This window comes from Syngnathoides biaculeatus, chromosome 4 (genome assembly GCF_019802595.1).
Source record: "Syngnathoides biaculeatus isolate LvHL_M chromosome 4, ASM1980259v1, whole genome shotgun sequence".
NCBI classification, from domain to species: Eukaryota; Metazoa; Chordata; class Actinopteri; order Syngnathiformes; family Syngnathidae; genus Syngnathoides; species Syngnathoides biaculeatus.
Window position 1 is genome coordinate 1,929,793 of NC_084643.1, and position 12,942 is coordinate 1,942,734.

Genomic DNA, 12,942 nt, shown 5'->3' on the forward strand with positions numbered 1-12,942 from the left:
GGGTTCAAGCGGGGTGGAACAGTTGGCGAAAGGTGTCTGGTGTTCTATGCGACAGAAGAGTCTCCGCTAGGATGAAGGGCAAAGTTTATAAAACACTGCTGAAGTCGGCCATGATGTACAGATTAGAGACGGTGGGACTGAAAAAACCACAGGAAGCAGAACTGGAGGTCGCAGAAACATGTTGAGGTTCTCGATCGGAGTGAAATGAGCTCATTAGGGGGACAGTCAAAGTTGGATGTTTTGGAGACAAGGTTAGAGAGAGCAGACTTCGATGGTTTGGACATGTCCAGAGGCGAGAGAGTGAGTCTGTTGGTAGAAGGGTGCTGAGGATGGAGCTTCCAGGGAAACGAACGAGAGGAAGACCAAAGAAAAGGTTTATGGATGTGGTGAGGAAAGACATGAGGGCAGTTGGGGTTAGAGAGGAAGAGGCACGAGATAGGCTAAGATGGAAAAAGATGACACGCTGTGGCGACCCCTAACTGAACATGCCGAAAGGAAAAGAAGAAGATTGTGATTTTTAGGCTGGCAATAAACCAAATCATCGGAGCGGAAAACATCAAAGAATTCTCTTCAATTTTAAAGCTGATGCCATTGCCATGAAAGCGTGGAGCTGCGGTGCTTTGTTTTCCACGTTGGAGAGGCCAACAATACTCTGACCACGTTAGGTGTAGAAAGTATAAACGTTTTCTGCTTCCATCAGAAATATAAAAAGGCAGATCAAAAACTTCTCTGGCTGAGTCTTGCAAAGTACAAAGAGTTGGCGCTTGGCTAAATGCCAGCGCTGCTGACAGGGCTCGCCCTCTGCCTGTGGGCATCGGTGTCACCTGAGGTGTTCCATGCGAGGACATTTCACAAGAAGCCTTCGAAGCGTCGACGACACGTCGGCTCAACCTTTCCCAGTACGCTGAGAACATAGCGCGCGGCGAAAGAGCAGACCGCATTCCTGCAGCGTTTCGGGAATGCGTTTGAGCGAGCGGCCACGACCGCAGCCCAGCACGCGTGCACGTGGCGCTCGCTTGAAAGCGGCCGCCGCAGGAAGCCCGAGGACCTGGGCGAGGTGCTCCATCTTGCAGCTTTTACAGGAGTTGCAAGATTCTTCTTGTTGATTATGAGCTCATTCGTTGTGGTTAGCATGTTACGTGAGTGCGCGGCCTGTCGCTATCACAGGCAACGACTTTAGCAAATCGATTTTTTGCTGTCACAAGCAACAACTTTAGTAAATGGATTTTTTTTAGATATCAGCTCGGTTACACTTATGGATTTTGGGAAAATAATATGACTTGGTACTGCTGATATGAATAATCACAAGACATATTAAGGAACTCCAATAGTAATACAGTTTCTTTTTCAATTTTCGTATTTCATTGAATTGGAAACTTTTAACGGCGGCACGGTGGAACAGCAATAGAGCGTTGGCTTCACACCGGGGTTCAAATCCCGGCCCTGCCTGTGTGGAGTTTCCATGTTCTGCTCGTGCCTGTGTGGGCGTTCTCCGGGGACTTCCGTTTCTTCCCACATCCCAAAATCTTGCATTAATTGGGGACTCTAAATTGCCCATAGGTGTGATTGCGAGTGCGACTATTGTCTGTCCCAATGTGCCCAGCGATTGGCTGGCAACCAGTTCAGGGTGTACCCTGCCTCCTGCCTGATAACAGCTGGGATACGCTCCAGCACTCCCATCACCCTCATGAGGATAAGCGGCTCAGAAAATGGATGGATGGATGGATGAAGAAATTTGAAACATTTTTTGGCTCCTGGGATATCCTCACAATTGTAAAGTTTATTACAATTTAGAACCGTATTGGTAAATACAAATAGCCATTAATTAACTCAACAAAGGTCATAAAGAGTGTATATGGATTATTTACAATTAATTTCAATCAAGGTAATGACATAACATTTTGAATTTAATGTTGAAATTCCATTAATTTTACTCACAGAAGTGTTTGAATTATTTGCCATCTTTCAAAAGGTTAAAAAAAATGTTGCAAAGTAATATTGTTCAAATGTTTGATGGCAAAATGTCTTTTCCGCTATGTGTCCCAAATGAAGCTTCATGGTTGTTTTCAAAAGATGCTAATTACAATTTTGGATATATTAGATTTCTCTCTTATTGCTTAATATGCCTTTTCCTTGAAAATAAACCCAAATACTTTGTGGTGTCGAAAGAGTTCTTTTTTTCTTCTTCTTCTTTTACAAATGGTCCTTCTTCGGCAGTCAAGCTCTTTACCGTTAATGCCACTGGAGAAAGCCTGATTACAGTATGCTGTTGCAATACACCTGAGGGATCTGTCATCTGAAGAGCCGGGATGTAGCAGCCTTTTTGCATTTACACAATAGCAACGCGCAAAGTAAATGCGCTTATTCCGGTGATATGAATGAATATGCCAGGGTGTCGGAACTTTTGCGTGTCTTTACCGTTTTTCCAATTGTATAAAAATGTAAAAGATAAAATAAATACATTTAAAGGTTAGAAAACAAATGAAAGGAAAATAAATATACATATATTTTTCTTAAATTCCACAGACAGGCCCTTCCACAAGTGTTGAACCGTGAGAATGTCCACTGAATCTCATCCATTTTTTGAGCCACTTATCCTCACGAGGGTCGCTGTAGTGCTGGAGCCAATCCCATCTGTTATCGGGAAGGAGGCAGGCGACACGCTGAACTGGTTGCCAGCCTATCACAGGGCACATGGAGATTCGCAATCACACCTAGGGGCAATTTAGAATCTCCAATGAATTCATGCTTTTGGGATGTGGGAGGAGACCGGAATGCCCGGGAAAAAGCCACGCTCTACAGCAGCACAACCGTGCCGCCCACTAAATATCATTTTCCCCATTATTGCACAACTTCCATCTACTTCCTGAACGTGCTCAGCAACAGCGCCGTTTGTGTTGACGGCAACGAAAGCTCATCGCCCCACAAAAAGTCGAGTTGATCATCAGGAGGCCGCTGACGTCCCCGTCTGGACGCGATCAGAGCAGAACGCGCAAGCCTGCCGTCACTTTGCAAATCTGTGCTGGCACTTATGCTTTTATACTTCCTCATTAGACACAAATGAACCGGATTCCTCGAGCAATTATGACACAGAGGAAATACGACAATTTGTGTTTGCCATAATGTCATCGCTGCCGTTCAATGTTTTGAATGCGGCGCTCTAAAGAAGGCCATTTATCCCTTGTCGTCAGGAGAAAGACATTGTTTATTCATCAAACCAGTCAACTTTGGTCAATTAGCAACATTTTGAGAATGCACCTATGACAATGACAACAAAGAGTTTATGGTCTGTACGAAATAAATAGCACATTGCTCATTTACAGCTGGGCCAAGAAAAAAAAAAGGGGTTAATCTTCATATTAAAATGGCATCACAGGTAAGTCGTGAAACTTGTGAACTCACTAATTGCTCGACAAGAAAGTTCTCCCTTTTAAATAAAGCTTTTCATTTTTAATATGTACCTTCAAGAGCCTGTTATAGTTAAATAAATAGAATGCTTTCCATTTCTAACATGCACATCCAATTTGCCTCAGAAAAGTATTTATTTACATTTCACTGATCTGACTAGTCCACCATATTCTCTGCCGTTTTTTTTTTTTGTGTGTGTTTTTTTTAAGTCCTCTAAACACTTCTTTCTCATCACAAACTCTCAAACATACACAAAATGTACAGTCACTCTTGCAGACATGCTGCAGCTATTTACTATGAACACAATATCTAGTACCTATCCATAGGGATGAAAATGCTAGCGGTAAACATGGTAAAGCACGTAGTGTTAAGGAGAAACAATCCGAACACCACGTCTTAATCGGGGAAGGGTGGGCGGGAGGGGGTGAATTAGAAAAGTTTGGTTTATAACTGATCATGCACTGTAGAAATTCACTGCCGCTTTTGAGAATGTGACAGCGGCTTTTATATCTACTAGCGAACAAAGAAAAGAGGAATACAGAATCTCCAGTGAGGGATGTAGTTTTTTTTTTTTTTTTAAATGTCCCAGGAGTCTTGACTGTCTTCTTACGAGTGGTTTGGCAATCTTGGAGGAAGCCAACGCGGGCGTCGTATCCGCAAACTGGCGAGCGATGGGCTTCGGCTCGAGATGGGCAGTTTATTTTGTGCTGTTACGCTTGTGTGTGTGTGTGTGTGTTCGTGTAGGTGTGCGGGCGTGTGTTCTCGTCCTTGTCTTTTCATGATGCAAAATACGAGTTTTGCATGGAGTACAGGCGGTCGATGGGGTTTCCCACACGGGCCTGCATGGAGTTGACTTCCGACGACGCCATGAAGCAGTCACTGAGGCTGGTTAAAGACGTGTCGCTGTCTATGTCGTGGAATGCAGAATCGTTACCTGTGCGGGGATAAAAGACAAAAAAAAAAAAAGCTGTCACGCAATTTCATGGAGCGGAGGGGAAAAAAACAACGAGAAGAAACAAACGTGCAAATCGACGCAATCCGGCGACTGATGGCAGCGTTGGGAAATTCAAATTCCTAATCGCCACTGTGAGGAATTGCGTGTTTTGGTGTCATCGCAATCGTGAAAACCGTTGCTGACTTTTTGCTGCCCTCGCTGGGACAATTGTGCTGTGTGAGGGGCGCATGTAAACAAGGGGCATCCTCCTAAAAGAGCCGGCTAATAGCAACTGTTTACGCCTTTCATAAAAGCTCAACATGTTATTTCTCTGGAGGGAATAGTTAACTTTATTACACTCTGGATCTTAATGATAGCGCACAAAATGGGGACAGCGTTGTGAGACGTATCTTTTAATGCCTTGCCAATATTGTTCTTTTCCCCAAACCGAAGGAGAGTGATGAGACCGGGGATTTGGGTTCTTCCTATCAAGAAGAACTAAATGGAGGCAAATTATCAGGACGTTATGAACTTGAGGAAATGGTCCCTCTGGGGTTTGTCGAGGACAGCACTCTGAAAAGTGTTATTCTGGTTACATCCTGCAGATTCAGACTTTGATGGGCTGAGACCCGCCAACCTTTTGTAACTTCATGTCTTTGCAAATTCTGCAAGGAGTTGCACCAGCATCCTGACGTGCTGGCAGATATGAGCGCCCGCGGCCTTCGCCTGGATCACAATCCGTCTCCTCGACCGTCTCTTTGCAGAGAAAAAAATCTGATACTTTCAGAAAATGATACTCTGGACTTAAAATTTTTGATCATATTAAACCTGTTGCAAATTGGCAACCCCTGCCCGTAAAGGGTTAAAGTACCCCTCCCCCGCCCCTCCCCGGTTGACTGAGCACGTTTTTAGCCGCCAAGGTCATCAGCGACAACCGAAAAACAAACGTCGTGCGCTTGCGTTCTCTGTCGCCGACGCTTCAATCGGGTCGCTGCGGCCGGGCAGGTTCCACAACGATGGCGCGGGGGGAGGGGGGGGGGTTGCTCACCGTACGGGTTCATGTGGTCCCCTGGCATCTGCGGGGGGGTGAGCCCCTGTTGGAAGGGGTCTGTGCTGTAGCCGTTCTGATCCATGGCGACCAGCTGCTGCTGCGGCGGAGGCAGCGGCGTGAAGGTGCTCATCATCCCCTCCATCCGATTGGACAGGACTTCTGCAAGAACGTTTGCACGGGGTTACATACACACCGACGCGTACGTCCATTTGGACGGGAACAATTGTTGTCTTGATCCTACTAAACGGGACATGGAGGTAATCTTTATGACTCATCGATTATGCGCTTTCCACATTCACTTTGGAATTTGAAATGAAATTGCTTTTGATTTGCTTTTAGATGTGTTTTTATCCACGCATTATATATATCTTTGTGTCGAAGCATCACGTGCATCTAAAAAGTTAGCGTTACATTGAATTAAAACTAGGGCCGCACGGTGGATCAGCTGGTAAAGTGTTGGTCTCACATTTCTGAGGTTCCGGGTTCAATCCCGGCCCGACCTGTGTGGTGTTTGCATGTTCTCCCCGTGCCTGTGTGGGTTTTCTACCTGCACTCCGGTTTCCTCCCACATCCCAAAAACATGCAATATTAATTGGACACTCTAAATTGTCCCTGGGTGTGATTGTGAGTGGGACTGTTGTCTGTCTCCATGTGGCCTGCGATTGGCTGGCAACCAGTTCAGGGTGTACCCAGCCTCCTGACCGTTGACAGCTGGGAGAGGCTCGAGCACTCCCCACGGAACCTCGTGAGGATAAGCGGCAAAATAAAATGGATGGAATCAAAACTAATTGGGATCAGCAAAGAAATACACATGGAGGATCATTTACGATTCAGTGCTTCAATGATATTTTAGTGTTTTTTTAGTGCCGCTCTTTTATGTGCTCATCATGGCTTGATGTTCGTGTAGAAAGTGGAAGATTGCTGTCATAAAGTCATGATTAAAACGTAAAACTTCAGGTCAATATTTATACATTTTTGGTCATGAAAAGGATTATCACCTCGGAAAGTATGTGTAGTGTGACTTCAAAATGTAATTGCTGTTTCAAACGTGGCGGCACGGTGGCCTCAGCTGGTAAAGCGTTGGCCTCATAGTTCTGAGGACCCGAGTTCAATCCCGGCCCCGCCTGTGTGAAGTTTGCATGTTCTCCCCGTGTCTGCGTGGGTTTTCTCCAGGCACTCCGGTTTCCTCCCACATCCCAAAAACACGCGACATTAATGGGCCATTCTAAATTGCCCCTAGGTGTGAATTTTAGTGCGGCTGTTTGTCTCTATATGCCCTGCGATTGCCTGGCAACCAGTTCAGGGTGTACCCCGCCTGCTGCCCGGTGACAGCTGGGATAGCCTCCAGCACTCCCCGTGACCCTCATGAGGATGAGTGGCAAAGAAAATGGATGGATGGATGTTTTCTATGTAAATATTACAATGGGATAATTGCCATGATAGCTCTTCAAACAACACCCTTTAAGTGTGCTGCTCCTAGAGAAGAAATTTGGAAAATCTTCTAGATTTGGAAAAAGGAACATGTTTTTTTGGAGATAAACAAAAACCACATGCTCCACTTTATTGCTGACTCCAATTATTGGATGTCAGTCGCTAAGCTTAGCATCGATTGAGGGTGAAATCTCAGTCGCTACCTTGCCCGAGTCGCTGGGAATTCTGTTGTTCTTGCTGTTGCTGCTGTCGTCTGGCCAACTTCTTCATCTAAAAGGAAAGAGGCAAAGCGGTGAGGAACTCCCAAAACTAACACGCGCTCTTTCATTTCCAAAAGGACGCTTCTCGCGCTTCACCCTGGCGTGAACCGCCTCAAATCTGTATCAGAGTGCATTTCATCGTCGAGAATCAAAGGATTTGGAGAGATAGCCATCGGCCCGAGGGAGGGCGGAGACATTTAGTGCATCAGTGCGCTAGATTTGCAACTTCAAGTGATATTTCTTTTCCTTTTTGCATCGGGGAAAGGAATGCAGTGATAATTTTAACACGCGTGGTTTTGCTGATTTATCCTTTGGGCCCTTCCTGTAAATTCAAGATGGAAAAGGGCTGTTTTGTACGTCGGCGGATGCCTTGGTTTCTCCCACCTTAGCTCTCTGGTTCTGGAACCACACCTGGACCACTCGAACACTGAGTCCAGTCTCTGCAGCCAACGTCTCCCTCACCTGAAGACAGCGATTTTTCATATCGTGACCAACAACAACAACAACAAAAACACACACACCATCATGGTTTAAAACATGTTTGTCGCAGCATTTGCTTTTTTTTTTTCCCCCACAACCCTGAAATCTTTTTTTTTTTTTTTTCTTTCTCCTCTGGCTGTTTCAAAACTTTGAATGTGTTTGAAAGGCCCAAGATGTAACTTCTGTTGCCCCCTGGACTGGAATCCCTTATTACAAAAACATAAAATGTCACGTCGATATGAAGTGGTTGATTCTACAACGTTCTACAACAGTTTTATTCTATTTTCAAGGTCAGTCAGTGGGGAGAAAAGATCCATTCTTCGGCAAGTTGTACAGTAAATTCACTCTTACTGCGTTTTTTTACATTTTTATTTTACATCAGGCACCTTGTTGGGCAACAAAAGGGGTCTGGTTCATTCACTGGAGTTTCTGTTATTAATTTTCTATTACACAGTAACTATTGGATGTTTATTTTCTGCAACAGAAATGTAAACTGATATGTTACAAGTGGCCTTTTTATAAGCGGCTGTGCTTTGCCCATCATTGAGTAAAATGTGTCGTTTCCCGCAACGTCATGACGTGACTCAAATGCTTCCCCGCATTGTTTATTGACGCATTGCTGACACGAACCTTCCTGCAAGGTTTTGAGGACACCTCAAACGAGGCCTTGAAGGCTCGTCTCTGCTGAGTGGTCAGAATGGTCCGTGGCCTTTTGGGTCTCCTAGGATCCTTGCTGTCGTCTCCTTTCCCCTGGCCTCCTATGCCTCCTTTCTCCGGCTTGATGTCCAATTCTTCGTCGTCGCTTTTTTCTGCAAAGAGGTTCGCATCGTCAGTATGTGTTTAAACAAATGACAGGTTGCTTTTTTTACAGTCTACTGATAGATATAGTTTTGTTTTCACCTCTTGCAGGAGATTCTCACACACCATAAAACCATAATGAAAGGAGACACGTGTGCTTTTTGTGTGGTGTTATCAATTAGTTTAAAAAAAAAGTTGCCTCCTTCATGATTGTGCTCACAAAGCGTGCGCTCGCAGTGCATGTAAAAGGAAAGTATGTTCATTCGTCACTGAACTGGACACTGTGTCACTTCTGACGTATTGCCCTCAGCTTTAGTTGATTTGCACAAAATCAATCTCTGATAAGAATGTAAAGCGTAACAAAGGGACCGCTCGACTATATGGGGAATGCATATTTGACCTACAGTACGGTGAAGTCTTAAAAAAAAAAAAAATCCATCAGGAGCAGCATCTCTTTCTTCTTCTTCTTCTTACTTTCGACTTGTCCCGAATAAGGGTCGCCACAGCGTGTCATCTTTTTCCATCTAAGCCTATCTCGTGCATCTTCCTCACTAACACCCACAGTCTTCATGTCCTCCCTCAGCCCATCCATCAACCTTTTCTTCAGTCTTCCTCTTGCTCTTTTAGCTGGGAGCTCCATCCTCAGCACCCTTCTACCAATATACTCACTCTCACGCCTCTGGACATGTTCAAACCATCGAAGTCTGCTCTCTCTCCACCTTGTCTCCAAAACATCCAACTTTGGCTATCCCTCTAATGAGCTCATTTCTAATCTTTTCCAAACTGCTCACTCCGAGCAGGAACCTCAACATCTTTACTTCTGCCACCTCACGTTCTGCTTCCTGTTGTTTCTTCAGTGTCAACGTCTCTAATCTGTACATCATGACCGGCCTCACCACTGTTTTATAGACTTTGCCTTTCATCCAAGCGGAGACTCTTCTGTCACATAACACACCAGACACCTTCCGCCAACTGTTCCACCCCGATTGGACCCGTTTCTTCACTTCCTTACCACACTCTCCATTGCTCTGTATTGTTGACCCCAAGTATTTGAAGTCATCCACTCTCGCCATCTCTTCTCCCTGGAGCGTCACTCTTCCCCCATCGCCCCTCTCATTCACGCACATATATTAAGATTTACTTTGGCTAATCTTTATTCCTCTCCTTTCCAGTGCGTGCCTCCATCTTTCTAATCGTTCCTCCACCCCTTCCCTGCTTTCACTGCAGATCACAATATCATCTGCGAACATCATAGTCCAAGGGGATTCCAGTCTAACCTCATCTGTCTGCTTATCCATTACTACCGCAAACAGGAAGGGGCTCAGGGCGAATCCCTGATGCAGTCCCATCTCCACCTTAAATTCTTCTGACACATCTACGGCACATCTCACCGCTGTTCCGCTGCCCTCATACACGTCCTGTACTATTCTAACATATTTCTCCGCCACACCGGACTTGTGCATGCAGTACCACAGTTCTACTCTTGGCACTCTGTCATAGCCTTCTCTTGGTCTACAAAGACACAATGTAGCTCCTTCTGACCTTCTCTGTACTTTTCCACGCGCATCCTCAAGGCAAATAAAGCATATTTGGTAAAATAATTTCTGAACACAATACAACAAGGAAAAAAAAAACGACCCAAAAAACTCTGCTGTGGACATAAATGGAATAACATGGCATCATTTAGTTTGTTCTAACATGAAATCATCAATTGAATTTGAATGAAAAGTGACCTAAATACGAGGCACACACGATGTGTCGGCGTCTGCTCGCGATACGCAACAACATTTCTCCACTGCAAATATACATTTTGTTTAGCACATAGTGAGGTTAACCTCTGTTCATGTCAACATTTCCTCCATCTTGAAATTTGGAGACACGCACAAAAGCCTGCGCGATACTCAGGGACAATGAGCGCGCAAGGATGAGGCAGAGCAAATATTCCCACAAGTTGACAAAAGTTGACATAGGCACAGATGTATTTGACAAATTCCCCGCTTTTGTGCATGTTTAAATGGGAGCCAGATGGTGGTGAACAGTGCGACTTGGCCACTTGCCTCATTGTGTGAGGAGGCGAAAGGCGAGGAACACTCCAGCCGATAAGAGCGGCGACGCGGGCTTTCGGCAGTGCGGCCCCAAATCCCTCTGTCACTCACCATGATACAGTGATTTAATTCTTTCCAGCACCACAGCCGGCCCACGCATGGAGACGTTAGAAAAGAGGGGCTTGGCTGACTCCTGGATCCACTTCCTACTGTATCGTAAACTTGGGCTCCCTGCTCGAATTAGAGAGCTACAAAAACAACAGATCAAGTCATGCTGGAAGCTTGAACGGCAAGTGATGTCTGCCAAATTGCAGCTGTTTAAAGGTGAAGCACGCTTTCTCTTCTACGACTTCCCTCTACGATCTTCAGCTACACCTGCACTACCAACTACAACAAGACCAGTACGAGTTAGTTTTGATTATGACCGCGCTTCTACTGATTTTTGTGGGGGTGTTGACATGAGAAAAGAAAGAATGCTTTCCATTTTGGTGCACACCCACAATTAAGGTGCACACGCATCTTTGTTTCACTTTTCTTGAGAGGAATAATACTTTATGAATCCCAAGAGGGAAGTTTAAGTGTCACAGCAGCAGTGTTCACACAGCTTGTACGCTCATATTATTATATTATATAAACAGAAAAAAGTAAAAAAAAAAAAAAATAGCAGCACTGAGAATTTAATTAATTCAAGATGAAGAGTTATAGAGTAATGTGCTATGTAGCAAAAGGCAAACAAAATATTGAAAACACCTCTCAGCTGTGCTGTTCAACACCACTGCAAACTGTGACCAGCTAATTTTGATAATAATAACAATAATCCATAACACTTGTATAGCTTTTTGTCAACGCACAAAAAGACACATTGCAATTGTGTGCATTATTTATTCATTCACGCCACAGTCACACCCGAGTGGTGGTGAGCTACTCGTGTAGCTAAAGCTGCCCCACAGGGGAGAAGTCTGACAGAAGCGTGGCTGCTATTCTGCGTCTACAGCCCCTCCGAACACGGGTAAACAACCAACCAATGATGAACGAAGCGGTGACCCTCCCTATTCTCTCACTGTAAAATAAAAATTACTCTCAAAATTGCCTACACCTATAAAGTTAACACAATGTGTTAAACTATATGTGGTATTGTACTTGAGGGTACCAGCAGCACAGTGTGAATGTACCCAATGTTGCAGTCAGCGTGTGTAGGGCGTGCAAACTCCGCTTGGCTCCATTTAGCATCTCTGAGGCGGCTGCCGCTGCGGCACGCGCTAAAGCCGGCGCCTGGGTGCCATGTGACCATCGCACCGCAGTGCTGTTGTCACCCTACTGCGAGAGGGTGCTGACCTGAGTCTGAGTCATCCGGGCTGACCGAGCTGAGCAGGTCCTTCTCCCTCTCGTAGTCCACTTTGCACAGCAGCTGACCCTCCTTCAAGACAAACTCGTCGCCCTTTCGGAGCTGGCGGTCGCACACGCAGCAGCAGAAGCAGTTCAGGTGGTAGACGCACTCCAGAGCTCGCATCACAAACTCCGTCGGGGCGATCTTCTCCAGGCACCCGCTGCACTTGGTTGCAAACAATCTGCGGGGGTGAAAAAAAGGATACATTTACTCCAAAAATATCAGTTGATGAGGTTACAATTTGAATCAACAAGTGTAAATGGCCTGCACTTTTATAGCGCTTCATCAAACCATCCCAGTGCCCAGAGCGCTTTGTAACAACTCACATTCACACACCAATGGGAGACTGTTGCCATGCAAGCAACTGCTAGGCCCACTCGGAGTAAATCGGGGTTCGGGGGCGTGCCCAAGGACACTTTGACATCCCGACAGATGGAGCCAGGATTCAAACCAGTGACCTTAGGGTAACTGCACAACCTGCTCTACCTACTGAGCTCCAGCCGCCTATGTAGTTTGAAGGATTAGGCTGGCGATGGGTCCATGAAACTTTGTATCGGGGAGTCGAAGAACCAATGACATTTTTTTGTGGATCTGGAAAAGATCTCAGATTTTTTTCCATTTAAAAATGTGTAGTCTTGGTCACAGAGTCTGTTCATAATTTTTATGCACCAAATTTGAAGATCCGACCGAGGCGTTAAAAGGTTTGGCAGACTGAATTATGCTCGTCACAGATGATGTCCGCCCCATAGCTGAGCTTGAAGCAGCTGGGACGAGAATAAGCACTCCCAAATCTGAGGCCATGCTGGTCAAACGGAAAAGGCTGAATGCCAATTTCAGCTTTGTATAATATTCTATTGTCTATATTATGGACCAGTCCACATGTGGGTCGACTATTTTTACAACATGTTGAACATGTTTTGCTCTGTTTGACACTTAAATATCAATGGCTCAATTAAGCATGCGTTAGTTCCTGAAAAGTGGAGGTTCTGAAGACGCGAGGATTATGCTTGGTGCCGGACATATGCAGGAGCTTTGTTTCAATGAAGGTGTTCCAGTTCGGTGGCGGCGATTCCATTTAGTTGCGTTAGCTGTGCATCTGGTAGTCACGGAAATGGTGCTTCCACATAAAGGATGGTGCTTGGTGTCAC

The 12,942-nt window shown here is 45.3% G+C and overlaps 1 protein-coding gene across 5 annotated transcripts in view; it reads right to left on the bottom strand.

Moving 5' to 3' along the window:
- Positions 1-3,264: 3,264 nt before the first annotated feature.
- The window catches only part of lmx1bb (LIM homeobox transcription factor 1, beta b), a 51,992-nt gene continuing 42,314 nt past the window's right edge, over positions 3,265-12,942 (bottom strand). For all 5 annotated transcript variants that reach the window (XM_061818073.1, XM_061818074.1, XM_061818072.1 and 2 more), the window contains 6 exons: positions 11,743-11,975; positions 8,195-8,373; positions 7,469-7,546; positions 7,028-7,094; positions 5,391-5,552; positions 3,265-4,342 (listed from right to left, as the gene is read on the bottom strand). In XM_061818073.1, the coding sequence (XP_061674057.1) occupies positions 4,185-4,342; positions 5,391-5,552; positions 7,028-7,094; positions 7,469-7,546; positions 8,195-8,373; positions 11,743-11,975 (877 nt within the window). In that variant the 3' untranslated portion in view covers positions 3,265-4,184. The remainder of the gene's footprint in view (positions 4,343-5,390; positions 5,553-7,027; positions 7,095-7,468; positions 7,547-8,194; positions 8,374-11,742; positions 11,976-12,942) is intronic.